Below are 16,984 nucleotides of genomic sequence, written 5' to 3' on the forward strand. Positions count from 1 at the left end.
GTGGATTTTTAAGCTCATCATTTTTTAATTCCTAGCCCTGACCAAAAGGGCAGTGACAAAGCTGCTAAATTAATGCTTGCAGCAGCCATGACAGTCATTTGCCATAAAACACATTCTTAATTGTTTCTGAGCTTTGTTTATGTTTCATAAATCTTTCAAAGATTACCCAGGCCTGCAAAGAAAATATGCAGTACACCATTGCTATTGGTGAGGTGGCAAACTTCACCAACTTCTATGTCTTTGCAGGTTCCTACTTGTGAAAATGCCCTCCATCTAAAGTGCTTTCAGTCCCAGAAAGGTAAGAGAAGCAGTGATATTGCAAAGAGGCTATACTATCCTGCACAAGATCTCAACTCCAGATGGAAACAAAATGTCCTGCAACTGTTACACCTAAAATGAAAGTCAACATATGGGAAATAAAGCCTCCTGACTTCAGTTATAAACTGTACACATCTTTGAGATTTCCAAAAAGGCCATCAAGGACCATCAAGGAGGAACAAAGGAGGAAAAAAGGCAATTTCTCAGAAACAAAGTTTCACCTGCCCATCATAAGCAATCATTCTAAGAATGCTGCATCTCCTAAGTTTATAACTACATTTCCACACCTGGATTCACATAAGGCAAAGCTATTGTTTGTGAAGAGTGGAAAATATTCAAATGGTGTATACTGCAATCCAAAACCACATGACTTTCGACAGGTACCAAAGGCCATTTGATTCTAAATAACTTATAAAGATAAGGGGAAATGTATATATATTTATTCACTTCTTAATTGTAACAACTGTTACATGAACAAAAAATGTATGTGTATATAATGTGTATAAAGCTACATCTTTATTTCTTATAGACAATACAATTAAGAATCAGTGACAAATCACAAAGGACAGAGATAAGACTTGTTAGTCTCTGATGGAATTTCATCTGCTAACTCTGGGATGGCATTTCAGAGTTATGAGAAGAACATTTTAGACTTAGATGTGATTGAGGAATAGACAGCAGTTGACAGGAGTTTGCAATCTAGCAGTCAATGAAATTAATTCATGGAAAAGATGGAAATGAGTAGAAATTGATAAAGAGGAGTATTATATTATTTTAATGAGTCTAATTAAATATTGATAATATATGGGCAAGAATTAAATTCATAGTTTTTTAAAGATTTATTTATTTATTTGTTTGTTTGTAAGAATTGGGGTACAGGCCAGAATTGAGGGGGGTGAGATGATTCACCAGAATGGGGACAGAACAGGAGGATTGACTGAAATACACTGCTGAGGGGAGCGGCGGGCAAGTCAGGAGAGGTCTGCGCCATGTGGGTTAGCTCCCTGACCGTCTGGGGATCAAACTCGTGCTGCAGTGACGGAGGCTAGCTTCATAGATTGCGTCTTAACCCCTTGCACCACCAGGAAGGCCCTAAATTTATAGTTTTAAATGGTGAATATATGTTTTTAAGGAGATGAAAATCAGGTCAAACATAACTCAACCAGATTACAAATATATCCTATAATAGGACTATAATTAAACTCATAAATATGGCTCTAGTTAGGCAAAGAGAAAAGCAGTAGGACTGATCATACAAAGAAAAATAGTGAATAAAAACAATAAATTTACTCTGGTGTGAAGATACAGGAAAGCAGATAAAGAATGTGGTCTTTGGGCCTCCCCTGGTGGCTCAGCGGTTGAGCACTGGGCTGCGAAGCTGCCCGCAGCCTCTGCAGCACCTGTTCGATCCCCAGCCCTCAGCGATGGTCCCACATGGCACGACAGACCTCTCCTGCCACGCCTGCTGCTCCCTTCAGCAATGTATTTCGTCAGTCTGTCTGTTGTGCTCCCCGCTCTGGCTCTGGTGAATTCTCTCACCCTCCCGCGCTTCTGACTGTACCCAGTGCTTGTATAAATAAATAAATACATCTTAAAAAAAAAAAAAAGAATGTGGTCTTTGGGACCAGATTATTCCTGTTCTCTTTTTCCTAATTGTGTTTCTTAATTTATAACATGGACTAACAATACCATTTATTTTTTGTGCTTGTTTTAAATAATGGAGACAATTACATGAAAGTACTTACAACAGAATCTGGACTACGGAGAGATTCAATGAATGTTAACTCTTAAGACTATTAGAATGGGAAGTTAGGTAACCCAAGAAGCGCTATCTATAAACTTTTTTACTTGATGAGGACTTCTAAATACTTCTAGTGAATGAAATATGTCACATTTTGAAGATGAAGGGAGATCAGTTAAATATAGAATATGATTGGTTTGTATAAATAATTTGTTAATTACATTTAGAATTACAAGACATAGGTAGGTAAAGTTAAAGGGCTGGTGGACCTTTTAATTTTACCTGAATTTGTTTCTATAAATGGGTGAATTGGAGTCAGTATGATATAAATTGTGCAACCACTAGATGTCAGTATGGTTACAAATCAAACCTAAACTGAATTTGAGAAAACAGTGCGTTGGCCTACTTGTGTTTTGTTAGAAGGTGAAAATCTTGTATTAGAGTTTCTTTAGGATAGTCAAGAATATTTTATTTGCTTGTGGCAGGACCTAGAGTCACTCACAAGAAGAGAGAATTCAGTCATCAAGTTCAGTCATGCATGATCAATCATCAGGGCCACACTGAGTTTTCAAGCAGATATTTGTGATTTTTTTATCAGTTTCTGGAAGTGCAAAAATTTTAACTTAAATTGTTTCATTTAAACAATCTAAGAAAAACTACTTTGTTTTATGGCTTACTAAAATCAATCAACAGTTACTCTCTTCTAGACTCAGCAAAATATTTTAGATATTAGAAATATTATCAGTTCCAGAAATATCACATGTAACTCTAAGTACATTTAAGATTAAGTTCTAATATTTTGAATAGGCTCCTTTAATTTCGTCTTGTCTGAAACACTGTTTCTTATTTATTCAGACAAGTATAATTGAAGTGTTCCTATTCACCATAAAATAAATTATTTATATAGTATCTTGCATCTTAGATTATTCTTTCAAATTTTCATTGGCAAGTGTTAAATGCTATAACAAAATCCTCAAAATATTTACTATTCTGAAAATAAAATTTTGTAAAAGTAGTATTTTGAAAATAAAATTCTAAATACAAATATTTAATATTTGGAAAAATAAAATTCTAAATGCAATGCTAGCAATAAGAAACAATACATATAAGTAACAGCACAATCTTCTCTTTACATATCTAGTACCAGCATAATTTACCAAACTTTGTGACGACTTATGAAAAGGACCCTTTTGGATTAAAATTTAAGTCACAACACTTAAGTACAGGTAAGTCATTATAATAAAGTTATGAATATTCAAAAGAAACTTTCTGCATTATGTCTCTTTTTTATTTAAATATTTACTTATTTATGCATACAAGAGCTGGGGTACAGGCCAGAGATGCAGAGAGGTGAGAGGATCCACCAGAGACAGAGTGGAGAATAGAACATGCAGACTGACTGAAACACACTGCTGAGGGGAGCAGCGGGGTGATAGTGCGGTTACTCTGCCTGTTCTGTTCCCCACTCTGTCTCCAGTGTGAATCCTCTCACCCCCCGCACTTCTGGCCTGTACCCCAGCTCTTGTATGCATAAATAAATAAATCTTTTTTAAAAAAGAATTTTTATTTTATCTCTCTAATAAAATGGTAAATTTTAAAATGTCCATTTAATGAATAGCATTCATTTACTATTAATTCCATATATATTAATTTTATTATTATTATATGTAAGTATATAAATATTAACATTTGACATGTCATTGAAGATTGAGTTTGTGACTCAATGTGTTCTGTAGAGAGAACCAGTAATTAGTGATTAAGAGTAATGGATTCTGGAAGTAAGCTGGCATAACTTTGGATCTTGGCTTCACTACCCTCAGTTACCTAAACTGTTTATCTTGGTCTCCATCTGCAAATGGGAATGATAATAATTGAATCTAAATTGTAGAATTATTGTGAGCATTAAAACAGTTATACCACATGTAAAGTACTTAATTACTAATGTATGTAAAGCACATATTGCTTGACACACGGTAAATACACACAAGGACACACACGCCATTATTATTACTATGGTGTCATTTATGTAATATTTATCCACAATTAATTTGTATTGTCCAGCATTCTTTATTGAGACAGAGATGAATAGTACATGCATACACAGTATTTGCATATTATAATTGCACATCAATTATAAACAAAACAATAAGATGTCAGCAGTGGATATGTTTAAATAGTGGTCTAATGAGAAGCAAATAAATTGTAAAATTAAGATAATTTATCTGCAAATAATGTACACATTTTAGCAAAGCCTTGTCTAAGTGAGTTACTAAAATGGGTCTTGTCAATGATCCTTATAAATACATGATGCATAAGTCACTGTGGAAAAAAATGCTAATCATGTTTTTTTTTAGAGATTTATTTATTTATGTATGCAAGAGCTGGGGTACAGGCCAGAGGTACAGGGGGTGAGAGGATTCACCAGAGACAGAGTGGGGAACAGAACAGGCAGATTGACCAAAGTACACTGCTGAGGGGAGCAGCTGGCAAGTCAGCTCTCCCACCATATGTGTTGCTCCCTGGCCAGCCGGGGCTCGAACTTGTGCTGCGGAGCCTGCGGACAGCTTCAAAGGTTGCATCTTAACTCCTTGCACCACCAGGTAGGCCTGCCAATCATGTTTTATAAGACAGACTCTCTGATTTCAAGAAATGCCCAAATAAAATATAAGGTAAAATGCTAACTATTTCACAATTCACATCACATCATGTCCTTGTGTAGTTTGAGAAGTTTTATAAACATTTCCAGAAAACTGAAACAAGGTAAGATTTGAACTGGAGTCTGAAGAAGCAGGAAACAATTCCAGCAGAAATAGTACAAAGTATAAACAAAATTTTGTTTAGATTTGCATTTGTAAATTGCCTGGCATTTTACTATTCCTGGATCTTGATCTCCAAAATTGGCACCATATTCTGAGAGACACTGTGAACAAAGACACATATAATTGCTAAGTTTCTCATTTGTCTTCATGTCTCTAGTTCATGGGTGTCCATTCCTGAAAGATGATAATCAGAAAAAAAATACTGGAAGATTTATCACCTACAAGCCTCGTGAATGCACCTGGGATTCAAAACTAATTTTACCCAAATCCCCGTGGCCCATTAAATCTGCCTCCTACACGGTGAGTTTGACTTTCTCTATAGCTGTTGGAAAAATCTCCAGCACAGGTGTTAATGACTGCTTTAATGTAAGAGTATTTAATTTATTGTAGTGTGTGAAAATGAAAGATAATTTTAATTTTTAATTTTTAAAATTAAAGCATGCGTATCTCTGTTTTTTCCTTAAAATTCAAATGGACATTCTAGAGTTTGAGATTTTCTTTTCTTTTTATAAAGATTATTGGTATGATGGATTGAGTCCTGAATATAGTGAGTAATTCCCCCCAAATTTATACCCATCTCACGTGCAGCTGCCCATTTTGAGTGAATTCCAGAAAAAAGACCTGACAAAATTCTCTCACACACTCATGAAAAGATACTGAAAAACATACTTTTACTATGGCTCAAATTCTAGCCTGGACAAATAAGGCTGCTTTGTAGCCCTGTAGATACAAGCAGAATAATACGTGCGTTTGGCATATAGCAGAGATTGTTAAGTAGGAATTAAAAAAGCAAACAAACATGTTTTCTCTCTTTAACATCCTTTGTACCATCTTTCTTAAGAGACACAAAGTACAGCGTGATGTGTACAGTGCATTTATGGATCGTGTGGAAGAAAAGTTTACTTACACTTGCAAGAACAGGTATGCAAAAGATTTAAGATTTGTTGTCGGACACGTTCATTAACTCTAGAATTACTGATCGCAGCACTATTTTCAATAATATGTTCTTTACCTTATAGAAGCTCTCTATCATAGGAACAATATTTACATGGTGCTGAAACAAGTTTAAGTGGAATCTGAAAGAGTCAGTCCCTGATCCAATAGCTATTATTTTTCCTAGGTTTCAGCAGAATCCTGCAAAATTCCAGATTTCAGAGATACTCTTGACGCCACTTTTTTCTCCCTTATCATTCCGGAATATTTCTGCATGAATTCCAACATCCAGTATCTGCATGTCTGAGGGCTCCTGGTCTCACTGCTGCAGCTGCCAAGCAGGTCAGCAGAGCTGAGGGGTAATATCTCCCAGTAGCTGCTCTAAGCAGTAACAGAGGTGATTGTTTCGCATTGTCCTCCAAGCCCCCAAGGGTGTTAAATTCCAGTGCCCTGGTAGTTACTGGTAATTTATTGGCTTACATCTCTTCCCTTTTTCATTTGCACACATTCTTATCTTGGTTTTGGGGATCACCTCTAGTTACATTCAAAACTTGTTCCATGACAACTTCTGGAGAGGCCCCAATCAAGACATCAGGAGTCAGTGCAAAGTTTCCAGAAGGCCGAAAATCCTGCCTTGTGATCTTGGGCAGATTACTTAATTACACTCCTTCATGTCTTCACCAGTAAAATAGGGATAATGTCAACTATCTTTACTTATAGGTGAGGGGCAGGATCTGAGTAACATTATGCCTTAGAACTTCTGTTTATTCACTTGCCCACGTCATCTACAAGAAGGGTGTGGAAGGGCATATTAACATAATGGGTAGAGTTTGGACTTTGAGCTTGGTCAAAATAGGTTTAAATTCTAATCAAATTGCATATAATTGTGTAATCTTAGACATCATTCTTAAATTTTGTAAGCTATTTTTTCTTAAGTTTTAAGAGAGTTGATTGAGATCATATGCATAAAAGCTGCTGGCAAAGGACCTCATCTTCTGGATTGACTAATTATTCAGAGATAGCATAGAGATATAACTTCACATGATCATGGAGAATCTATTTAATTGCCTTTCATTCAATGTACTTGTATTCAAAAAAGCAATAATCACAATTCCACAAACTTGTGAAGAGTCAAGAGTTTGAATTTTTAAAACACTTGGCATATAGCACATAATAGTGATTCTACATAAATATTTTCTGAATAAAAAGTTTTGAATATGCACTCTGTGTGTACACAATAAAAGCTATTCTATGCCAAGGACCAGAAAAGTCAAAAGTTGGCTGAAAGGTGAGAGAGAAAGAGAGAGAGAGAGGCTATTAAATAAGATTTGTTTATGGACTTGAGTAAATAAGGGTAGTCTAGAAAGTAAAGATGTTACAGGGCAGTGTGATGGGCACCCCAGAACCCCCAAATCTGTCTGTTCTAAATAGGTTCCGCCATCTACCACATCAAGACAAATATACTCTAGTGCAAAAGACTTTTAATTGAAAGGAAATTTAAAACAATTAGTGTGCAACAAAGAAAAGACAAAGAATATAGTTCATAAACCAAGCACCCAAAGTTCCCCATCCCCTTGTGGGTAAATGCCCAGCTAAGCAGGGTTGGCCCAAAATAGGGCCACTGAGGCCTGAAAGCCTGCTACGAGTCTAAGACACATCCTGGTGAGGAACCATAGGAAAGGGGCAAAAGGGGCAGGGCCTAGCACATCTGAGACAGAAGAAACAAAATCAAAATAAAAGCTGCCATTGTTAACCTTCCTGTGGGTCTCTCACCCACATCTGTTTCAACCAGTCCAAGACCAAGAAGCAAGTGCAGCTTCTCACATGTTTGTGCTCTATGTGCCTCCTCCAAGTCTTCTTCTGGATCTCCATCCTTTTCCCATCTTCTCCAGTCTCTTTTCCAGCTTTTCCCCTCCTTCCTGCTCAGCTCCACCTTTCTTTGGGTGGGCTAGGAAACCTGGAACCTCCCCTTTCCCGGGGACCACCCTGTTACAAAGAGTTAGCAGACAGCTATCTCTAAAATGACCAGATTATAGGTGAATATAAGAAGGAGAGAGGTGGCCAGAAAACAATCTTCAAATACTCAGGAATCATTTCATATTTATGAGTGTAGATGTGAAGTCACCCTATGATGACATAGAGTGTAGTTTTATCTTAACAAAGTTTTGAAATGGTTATTTCAAATGCTATACGTGTGTGAAATTCTTGTTTGCATAGCAAGAGCAGAGCTTCTCCTTTATATATAATGTACTTCAACTTAATAATTGAGAGCTCAAGTTAACTGCTATCTTGCAGCCAAACATAGGCTTCAACCAGGAAATCACATGGCAGTTCATCACCACATTTCTGAGCGGTTACAGAAAATCATTGACCACTGCTAACTATAGCACTATGAGTTCAGGGTTTGTAGCCTCAACTCGAACCTCATCCTTTCTAGCTGTCACTGGAACCTATTTTCTTTGATTAACATCAAGAGCAGATCTATCTCCAGATCTCACAGGTTTCATAAAGTAAATATGCTTTAGTGTGGTCATAGTTTCCTCATATTTTTCCCTTTTAAAAATATTGTACTTACTTAGTGAATTGAATATTGTGAGGTTTTGAACAAAATGGCTTTATTTTTCTCAAGCCATGATTTTCATAGGTGCTCTGTTGGCTCTTCCTCCCCTTACCCTGAGAATACCTTTGCAAGAGCCCATAGCTTCGCCACCACTTCATCTGTACTCACGGTGTTATTTCTAAAACCTAAACTCAAGTTTAGTTATGAAAAAACTCAGAGACAAAATAGATAGTTCCCACTTCACATTGCATAAAGAAATTAACATAGATTGTAGATCTACATGTGAAGGAGGGAAAAAAAGCTCCTAGAATAAATTTGGAAAATTAAATGATAATTTAAACAGAACTCTCCCCAAATGGTGTTTATATAGAAAGAAATTGTATAAAGTACTTTACTGAAGAATTAGAAATCCAGACTTCTATTCCTCCAAAGACACTATTAAAAGGGAAAAGGCAGACATAGAATTCAGAGAAAGTATTTGTATTCATATCACAGCAAAAAGGTTTTTACTAATAATATATACAGTATTTATGCAAACAAATGTGAGCTACACAAGGAATCCAATAAAGCATAACAGAGTTTCCACACAAGAGGGCATCTAAATGATAAAACTTATGAAAATGTGTTTATCTTTATAAGCCATCAGGAAAGCCATCAGATACACATTGGACTACCACTGCATACTCAGAATAACTAAAATGATAAAGATAAAAAATTGAGACATTGGTGGAGGTATGAAGCAACTAAAACTCCCGTACACTGCTTGAGGGAGTATAACTTGGACAAGTACCTTAGGAAACCACTTGGCAATATAGTCTACTCTACAGTTGAATGTACAATGTAATTTATAATACATAATTCCATTATTCAGTATATTTATCTAAAAATATGTAGTATATACATGTATAATAAAAGATATATACAGGGATATTCCCAGCAGTATTATTTGTAATAACCTTCAAACTGGAAACAAACCCCAGGCAATAGAGTGGAATTGTTATAGGGCAGGGAGAGGGGCACCCCAAAGCCCCCAAACCTGCTTGCTCTAAATAGGTTCTGCCATCTGCCACATCAACACAAAACATATAAAACTTTAATGGAAAGAAACTTTAATACAATTAATAAACAATACAGAAAAGACAAAGAATAGAGTTTCTAAATCAAGCACCCAAAGTTACCCATCCCCTCGTGGGTAAAAGTCCACCCAAACAGGATTGGCCCAGAGCAAGTCCCAAAAGTCTGCCACAAGTCTAAAGCACCTTTCAGTGGGGACCCACAGAAAAGGATCAGAAACAACCAGACAAGTCTGGTAGGAAAAGAGCAAAATCAAAATCAAGATAAAAGTTGCCATTGTCACCTCCCCACAAGTGCAGTTTTTTCACATGTCTCTCTGCTCCCTGTGCCTCCTCCAGGTCTTCTTCTTGCTCTCCATCCTTCTTCCTTCCTTCCTCAGTCTCTTCTTCAGCTTCTTCTCTTCTCTTTAGCTCCACCCTCCTTTGGGTCAGGCAGGGAACCTGGAACTTCCCCTTTTCCTGGGGCTCACCCTGTTACAGAATGAATAAATTAAATGTGGGGTCTTTACACAGTGGACTACCATAGAGCAAAGAAAATGAACAAAGTGTTACTATAAGAAAAAACATGGATGAGTTTCACAACCGTTCTAATGAGTAAAGTTTAAAAAGATGCAATAAATATATAACATTATTTCATTTATGTAGATGAAACACTTGTCCTTGTGCAAGATGTCAGGAAGTTGGCTTCCTTCAGCTTGAAGAGAAGGAATATAGTGAAGATCTTCTGTGTCCTGAAATGCAGTATTTCCTTACCTCCTTGTCTGACCTGGTGGCAGTTACACTGATGAGTTCCCTGGGGATACTGCATAGAAATACTGACTTAATATCTGCATACTGTGCTGCATAAATGTAAAACTTCAAAATTTTTAACAGCTGTAAGCTTTCTTATAATTGCCTGAATTCCACAAATAAAGGAATAAATAAATAAGAAAGCCTTATCTATTCTAAATCAAAACTTTAATCTCTCAACTTATTTGCCCTTCTCAACAAGCCAGCATGCAGCTCAGGAATTTACAGTGGGGAAAGGAATATTTTCTCTCTTTCCTTCTGTTTCTTCCTCATCATACTCCATTGCTACTTGGTCTGCCTTTTAGCTCCACGATGTTTGTGCCCTGAGGAGAAACAGCAAGACAAGAGCAAAAATCTTAGAAAAAAAACAGAGGGATGTTTCTCTGCCCTGCCCAGAGACTTGTTTCTACAGAGTCCTTTGTTATAAGGACTAAATCCAAGCAACTTGCCCTCAGGCCTACTTCACCATAGATCCCACTGTGTTCTACAGGGAGATGTGAGTCCCTTGGGGGTAACCATCTTGGTAGGTTACTCAAGAGGTAGCAGAGCCCAACAACCTCATCGATCCACTGTGTTCTCAAGACACTCTGTATGGCATAGAGTATTGAGAGTGAGTGTAGATGGCCTCATGTTAACCTTTTTCATTTTTTTCTGACACTGTGAGTCACCAAACTTTTAATCCCCAGGTTAGAATTAGGTGCTATTCCTATAACTGAATGGACAGCTCCTGAAATCTCTTGGGGACAAATGTTAAACCCCTGTCCACATGAATTCCCATACCACCTTGTGCCGAGAGGCTCCTCAGGGGCTTCTACATTTCTACACCTCAGCAGGAATTCACCCAGGGCACACTTTCCAGTTTCTCACACTTACAGGTACTCTAATCTCTGTTTTCCATGAATGTTCTTTCTGAGCACTTCTGAACTGTCTTGGTAGGATTCAACCATCTTTCCTCCCTCACAGGAATCAGAATGGGAGTTTTGTAGCACTTCCTCCTCCCAAGGGAAACAATGCTTATTTTAAACAAAAGCAAAACCAGTCAAAAACCTGCCACCTTCAGCATTTCATTTACTTAATTTGGATGGAGTAGAGTGACCTTTTAGAAGGCTCTGTAGGGACAGGTCTTCTAGAAGCTTCTCTGTGGGATATAGAAGTACTTATCTTATATTTTCAGTTTCAGGGCTTTGCCTCATTTCAGACTAGAAACCTCCATTTCCACATCCTCTTTAATGCGTGTTCTGTGGCTCAGTGAGCTCTTAACCTCCTTCTTCATACATGAGAAGCCTGGCTTCTCTAACTTCTCATATGTCTTTATCCATTTCCTGGGAGTCTTTCCTCCAACATCCCTGCTCCAGCATTCTTTCCTCACCAGTTTTATTGAACACCTTTGGTCATTTAGGAAGCAACACCACCAGAGAATGCCTCTAGCAGAGCTTTTATTATATGCTTATAGGTGAGGTGCTGTTCTTTCCCCCAATGGGTAATAAACAATTTCAGCAACAGGGGATTGCCTGCTTTTACTTTGTAGATGAGTACTTGGAATATGATATTTTTAAAAATTAATGAATGAATACAAGTAACTGGTTGAGTTTCATTGTAATGTATTAAGATATAAGGAATTGGACATAAAATGGCCCATTGTAACACTTCTCACACTCTTCCACCCTACTGTTGTCAATTGAAGAGATGTTTACCTGCTTGAGACAGAATATATTTAAGTGTCCTTGAGATTTGCATCCTATAGTCATCTTTTACAAATCAAACCCAGCAATGTACAATCACTTTCATAAGCATAATTTCACTCATTTATCTCCAAAGGATGCACTGTTTAGTCAAGTATTATTTTTATTATCACTATTATTCAATTTTATAAACTAGGAAAGTGAAGTCCTCATTAAGAATTTAATAGTGGGCCTCCCCTAGTGGCTCAGCGGTTGAGCGCTGGGCTGTGAAGCTGCCCACAGCCTCTGCAGCGCCGGTTCAATACCCAGCCACCGGGCAAGGGTCCCACATGGCACAACAGACCTCTCCTGCCACGCCCGCTGCTCCCCTCAGCAGTGTGTTTCATCAGTCTGTCTGTTCTGTTCCCCACTCTGGCTCTGGTGAATTGTCTCACCCTCCAGCGCTTCTGACTGTACCCAGTGCTTGTATAAATAAATAAATAGATCTTAAAAAAAAGAATTTAATAGTCACAACATTTTTTCATGATGCTCTAAAATATAGCATGGTGCAGGCACAAGGTGACATATGCATATTCTAATAAATAACCAAAAATAAATTTGATTCTTTGGTTAATGAATACACTGTAAGTCTTATTCTGTATCATAAGTGTAGTCATCCTCAACTATTCCTTTTAGTTATCTTGTTATTTGGCTTAGGTGGTGATCTCTATTATGAGACAAGAGGGCTATGCAATTGACTTCTTGTATTTGCAGTCAAATTTCTATTCCTGGGAGTGAAGTATCAAGTAAGATTCACCTTTCATAGCTGATTCAGGAAATCTTTTTTGTTCATTTAGGTAGGTGACAGACCAAAATAACATAGGAATCTCTCCCAAATGTCCTTCTTCTGTACATTTCCTTATCAAACATAGATGCATTTTGGCATCATCCTGGGATGTGTGATTTTCTTAGAGGCATAAGAAGTTCTGAAACTCCAAATTTTTTAAACTAAGTTGCTGAACTTGAAATTTTCTTACTGGAACAGAGAAGAGAATAGTGTCATGGGACTTGCAATTTTATGAAAATAGGATCTTGCAAGTACAAGTGAAAATGCTGATAAAATGTGTGCTTTCTGTGATGTTCAGCATTAAAGAGATGTTCTAGTCTCAGCTAAGCTAAGAAGAAACAAACAAGATAAATGCTTAATTATTTTGATTACTAAGCTTCTCTAAGGTATACATTGTAAATTTTGTAATCATCCTTTATAGTAATAATAATTCCATATATATTGCATGGTTTCCCTTGAAGGATGAATTGGAGTACACAGTGGTTAAAAGTAAAAAGTTTTAATCAAAAAAATTAGAAAAATATAGCAGAGTTGAAGCAGTTTACATACAAATGTGGCATTTTTTCCACAAAGATATTTTTCCAAATAGGAAAGTTTAATTTGTGGCAGAGTAACATTGTTTTCTAAAGTTTAAGTTTTTGGGAACCTCCCTGGTGGCTTAGGGGTTAAGCCTTAGTTCAGTCCTGGCCAGGATGCTAACCCACATCTCCTGCCTTACCTGCTGCTCCCCTCAGCAGTGTATTTCAGTCAATATGCCTGTTCTGCTCCCCACTCTGTCTCTAATGAATCCTCTCAACCCATGCACCTCTGGCCTGCACCCCAGTTCTTTAAATAAATATATATTAATAAATAGAAAGTTAAAGTTTTTCCTAGGTGAAGATTTTATTTCAGGATTTTTAGGATGTCATATGGTCTATGATAATATGTATTTCTCAAACACAGTAGTGATAATGTGTGAAATTTTTGTTAATATTTGCAAGGCAACATGGGCTAAAATAATCAAAATTTACTTTGTAAATTTATGATTTATTGAACAAAATTCTGCATCTTTTTGTCTTTTTCAATATATTTTATAAGTTTCAATACATTTTATTTATTTTTAAAGATTTATTTATTTTTTATACAAGAACTGGGGTACAGGCCAGATGCGTGGGAGGGTGAGAGGAATCACCAGAGACTGAGAGGGGAACAGAACAGGCAGACTGACGAAATACACTGCTGAGGGGAGCAGCGGGCGAGGCAGGAGAGGTCTGCTGCGCCGTGTGGGATTCTCACCAGCCGGCCGGGATTGAACCTGCACTGCAGAGGCTGTGGACAGCTTCACAGTGCAGCGTTCAACCGCCTGCGCCACCAGGGAGGCCCAAGTTTAAATACATTTTATAAGTTTAAAAGTTTATCAATACATATAAGAGAGAAGTTCTCCAACTAATAATAAAATATGTCCTTCTAGATCATTAGGTGTGTAGAATTTACAGTTCCAGAAAGGGGTGGGGGGAGTCTTTCTTTTAATGTTTTGAAATAATTTTGAATTGTTGTGTATATTTTCTATTTATATTTATTTTTCAAACTTACAATAGGCGAGAACAAACTGATTTTTCAATTAATGCTTTGAAGGAATAGTATGCATTTATACTGCTTTGCATCTGTCAAAAGTATTAACATTTAAAGATTCTTTCTTATATACACTTGAAAATAAAATACCATGCCATTAAGTAAGAAATGAAACTTTTAGGGAAAATGCTTGCACTTAAATGATTGGAATGTCTTTTTATCAACACCAGACAGGTATGGACTTAACATAAGACTTGCTGATAAAATTAATGATTAAGAACTCAGAGCTTCATGAGAGAAATGGTCTAATTAACATAAACTTCTGTGTTTTCTGTGTTCACTTTCTTTTTGTTTTTTTTTAATTTTTTTTTTTTTTATAGAGGCATGCTTTATTTATTTGTTTGCTGGTTTGTTTGTTTGTTTTGTTTATACATGCACTGGGTACAGTCAGAAGCGCGGGAGGGTGAGAGAATTCACCAGAGCCAGAGCGGGGAGCAGAGCAGGCAGAGGGACCGAAGTACACTGCTGAGGGGAGCAGCGGGCGGCAGGAGAGGTCTGCACGCCATGTGGGACCCTCCTCTGGTGGCCGGGGAGCAGCCGGGGATCGAACCGGCGCCGCAGAGGCCGCGCGCAGTTTCGCAACCCAGCGCTCAACCGCTGCGCCACCGGGGAGGCCCGTGTTCACTTTCTTACAGCAAATAGATAAAGTATATCCAATAAGCTCTTTGTGAGGTGCATTTATATTTCTCTTTGTGAGGTGTCTGTGATTGGGAAGCAGCTTTCAGAACAATATTAAATTGTCATAGCTGAATTTTTAAAAAAGTCATCACTTTACAAAAGAACAGTAAAAGTTAGATTTTACAACACATTATGAACTTTTGTCCATCAAAGTAAAATTTTCATAAATTTGAAAAATATTTCATGTACATTATTAATTGGAAGAGAAATCTTCTAACTCTTATCTATTAAATCCAATACAGTGAAAACATGGTCAAATTTACAATCTCATTAATGAGGAAGTCAAGAAAATGGCAAAGCTGGTTAAAAGACCATTTAGAGTATGTGGACATTCAAATATATGTTTAAAAATTCAATATGATTTTAGGTTATTACAAAACTGATTTATATTCTTTAGGACAATAAAATCATAACCTGTGGGATTAATTTTCTACCAGAGAGAAATCCTTTATATCGTTACTGGAACAAAATCTACTAGTTATCATTGCAACTTCACCAAGTCCGGATCTTAGCAAACACTCAATAGTGAATCACACAAGGCTACAAGCTCTAGGACAGCACTCTCTAATAGAAATAAAATACCAACCATAGGTGTAATACAAAATTTTTGTTAGGCACATTACAAAATAAAAATAATTTTAATAATAAAGAAGAATATTATCATTTTATAATGTAACATAGTATTTTCTCAATTAATTTGTAACATGGGTTATGAATGAGATAGTTCATGTTATTTTTTTACACTATCTTGAAAAATATGATGTCCATTTTATACTCACAGTTTATCTCAGTTCCAGCTAGGCACATTTCAAGTGACTATCATATTAAATGTTAGTGACTATCATATAAACTTTGTAACCAAGTAATTAAATAAGTACTGGATAAGCAAATTAAACAATGCCCTGGGTGGATGTTGAAAGGTCATGCTATATCTCTTAGCCTTACTTCCAAATATTGGGTTATTTTTTTTAACGTTTATGACCAGGAATTTTAGTTTTTTTCACTGGATACTAGGACATTAATGATAGTGAATAGAATCTTTCTATATAGCATTACCTCAATAATGCCGAGGTAACTTTTTTTTGAAGTAACATCATTTTATAGTATTATAGCTGAATATCTATATAATATCAAACATCTAGTTTCTACCCACCACCATACAAATGACTCTCTTTACACCTTTTACCTACTCATGACCCCTCCCCCTCTAGTGACAATCTGTGTGTTCGCTGCATCTAAAAGTTTTTGTTCTGTTTATTTAATTGTGTCACATGAATGTGAATGAAATTACTCAGTATTTTTTTGACTAACTTATTTCACTTAGCATGAGGTTCATTCTTGTCGCAAATGGTAAAATTTCATCATTTTAATTTTTTTAAAGATTTATTTATGCATGCAAGAACTGGGGTACAAGCCAAAGGTGCAGTGGGTGAGAGGATTCACCAGAGACAGTGGGGAACAGAACAGGCAGACTGACTGAAATACACTGCTGAGGGGAGCATCTGGTGAGACAGGAGAGGTCTGCTGCACCATGTGGGGAGCTCCCTGGCCAGCAGGGTGCTGCAGAGGCTGTGGATTGTTTCACAGTGCGTATTGCTTCACAGTGCTGTGCTTATTAACCCCTTGCGCCACCAGAGAGGCCCAAATTTCATCATTTTTAAATAACAAAGTGTAATCCATTATATCTAATTGCTGCATTTTTATACATTCATTGCTCAGTGGACACTTGGGTTGTTTCCATACCTTGGGTATTGCTAATAATGCTGCAATGAATACAAGGGTACATAGCATCTTTCCCAATTAGCATTTTTGTATTCTTTGAATACATGCTCATAAGTCAAATAGCTGAACCATGTATTTCTAGTCTTAATTTTCTGAGGAATCTCCTTACTGTTTTCCATAGTGACTGCACCAATTTATATTCCCACCAATAGTGTATAAGGTTTCTCTTTTC

The 16,984-nt window shown here is 36.8% G+C and overlaps 1 protein-coding gene across 1 annotated transcript; it reads left to right on the plus strand.

The window, feature by feature from the left end:
- Positions 1–318: 318 nt before the first annotated feature.
- Positions 319–5,842, plus strand: LOC311168877 (uncharacterized protein C7orf78; the record flags this gene model as incomplete). The annotated part of the gene is made up of 4 exons (XM_084230585.1): positions 319–698; positions 3,201–3,285; positions 5,036–5,178; positions 5,720–5,842. Exons 1-4 carry the CDS (start codon positions 360–362, stop codon positions 5,840–5,842), a joined length of 690 nt encoding a protein of 229 aa, XP_084086711.1. The 5' UTR covers positions 319–359.
- Between the last annotated feature and the right edge of the window lie 11,142 nt (positions 5,843–16,984).

Source organism: Talpa europaea (genome assembly GCF_964194135.1).
Source record: "Talpa europaea genome assembly, chromosome: 3".
NCBI lineage: Eukaryota > Metazoa > Chordata > Mammalia > Eulipotyphla > Talpidae > Talpa > Talpa europaea.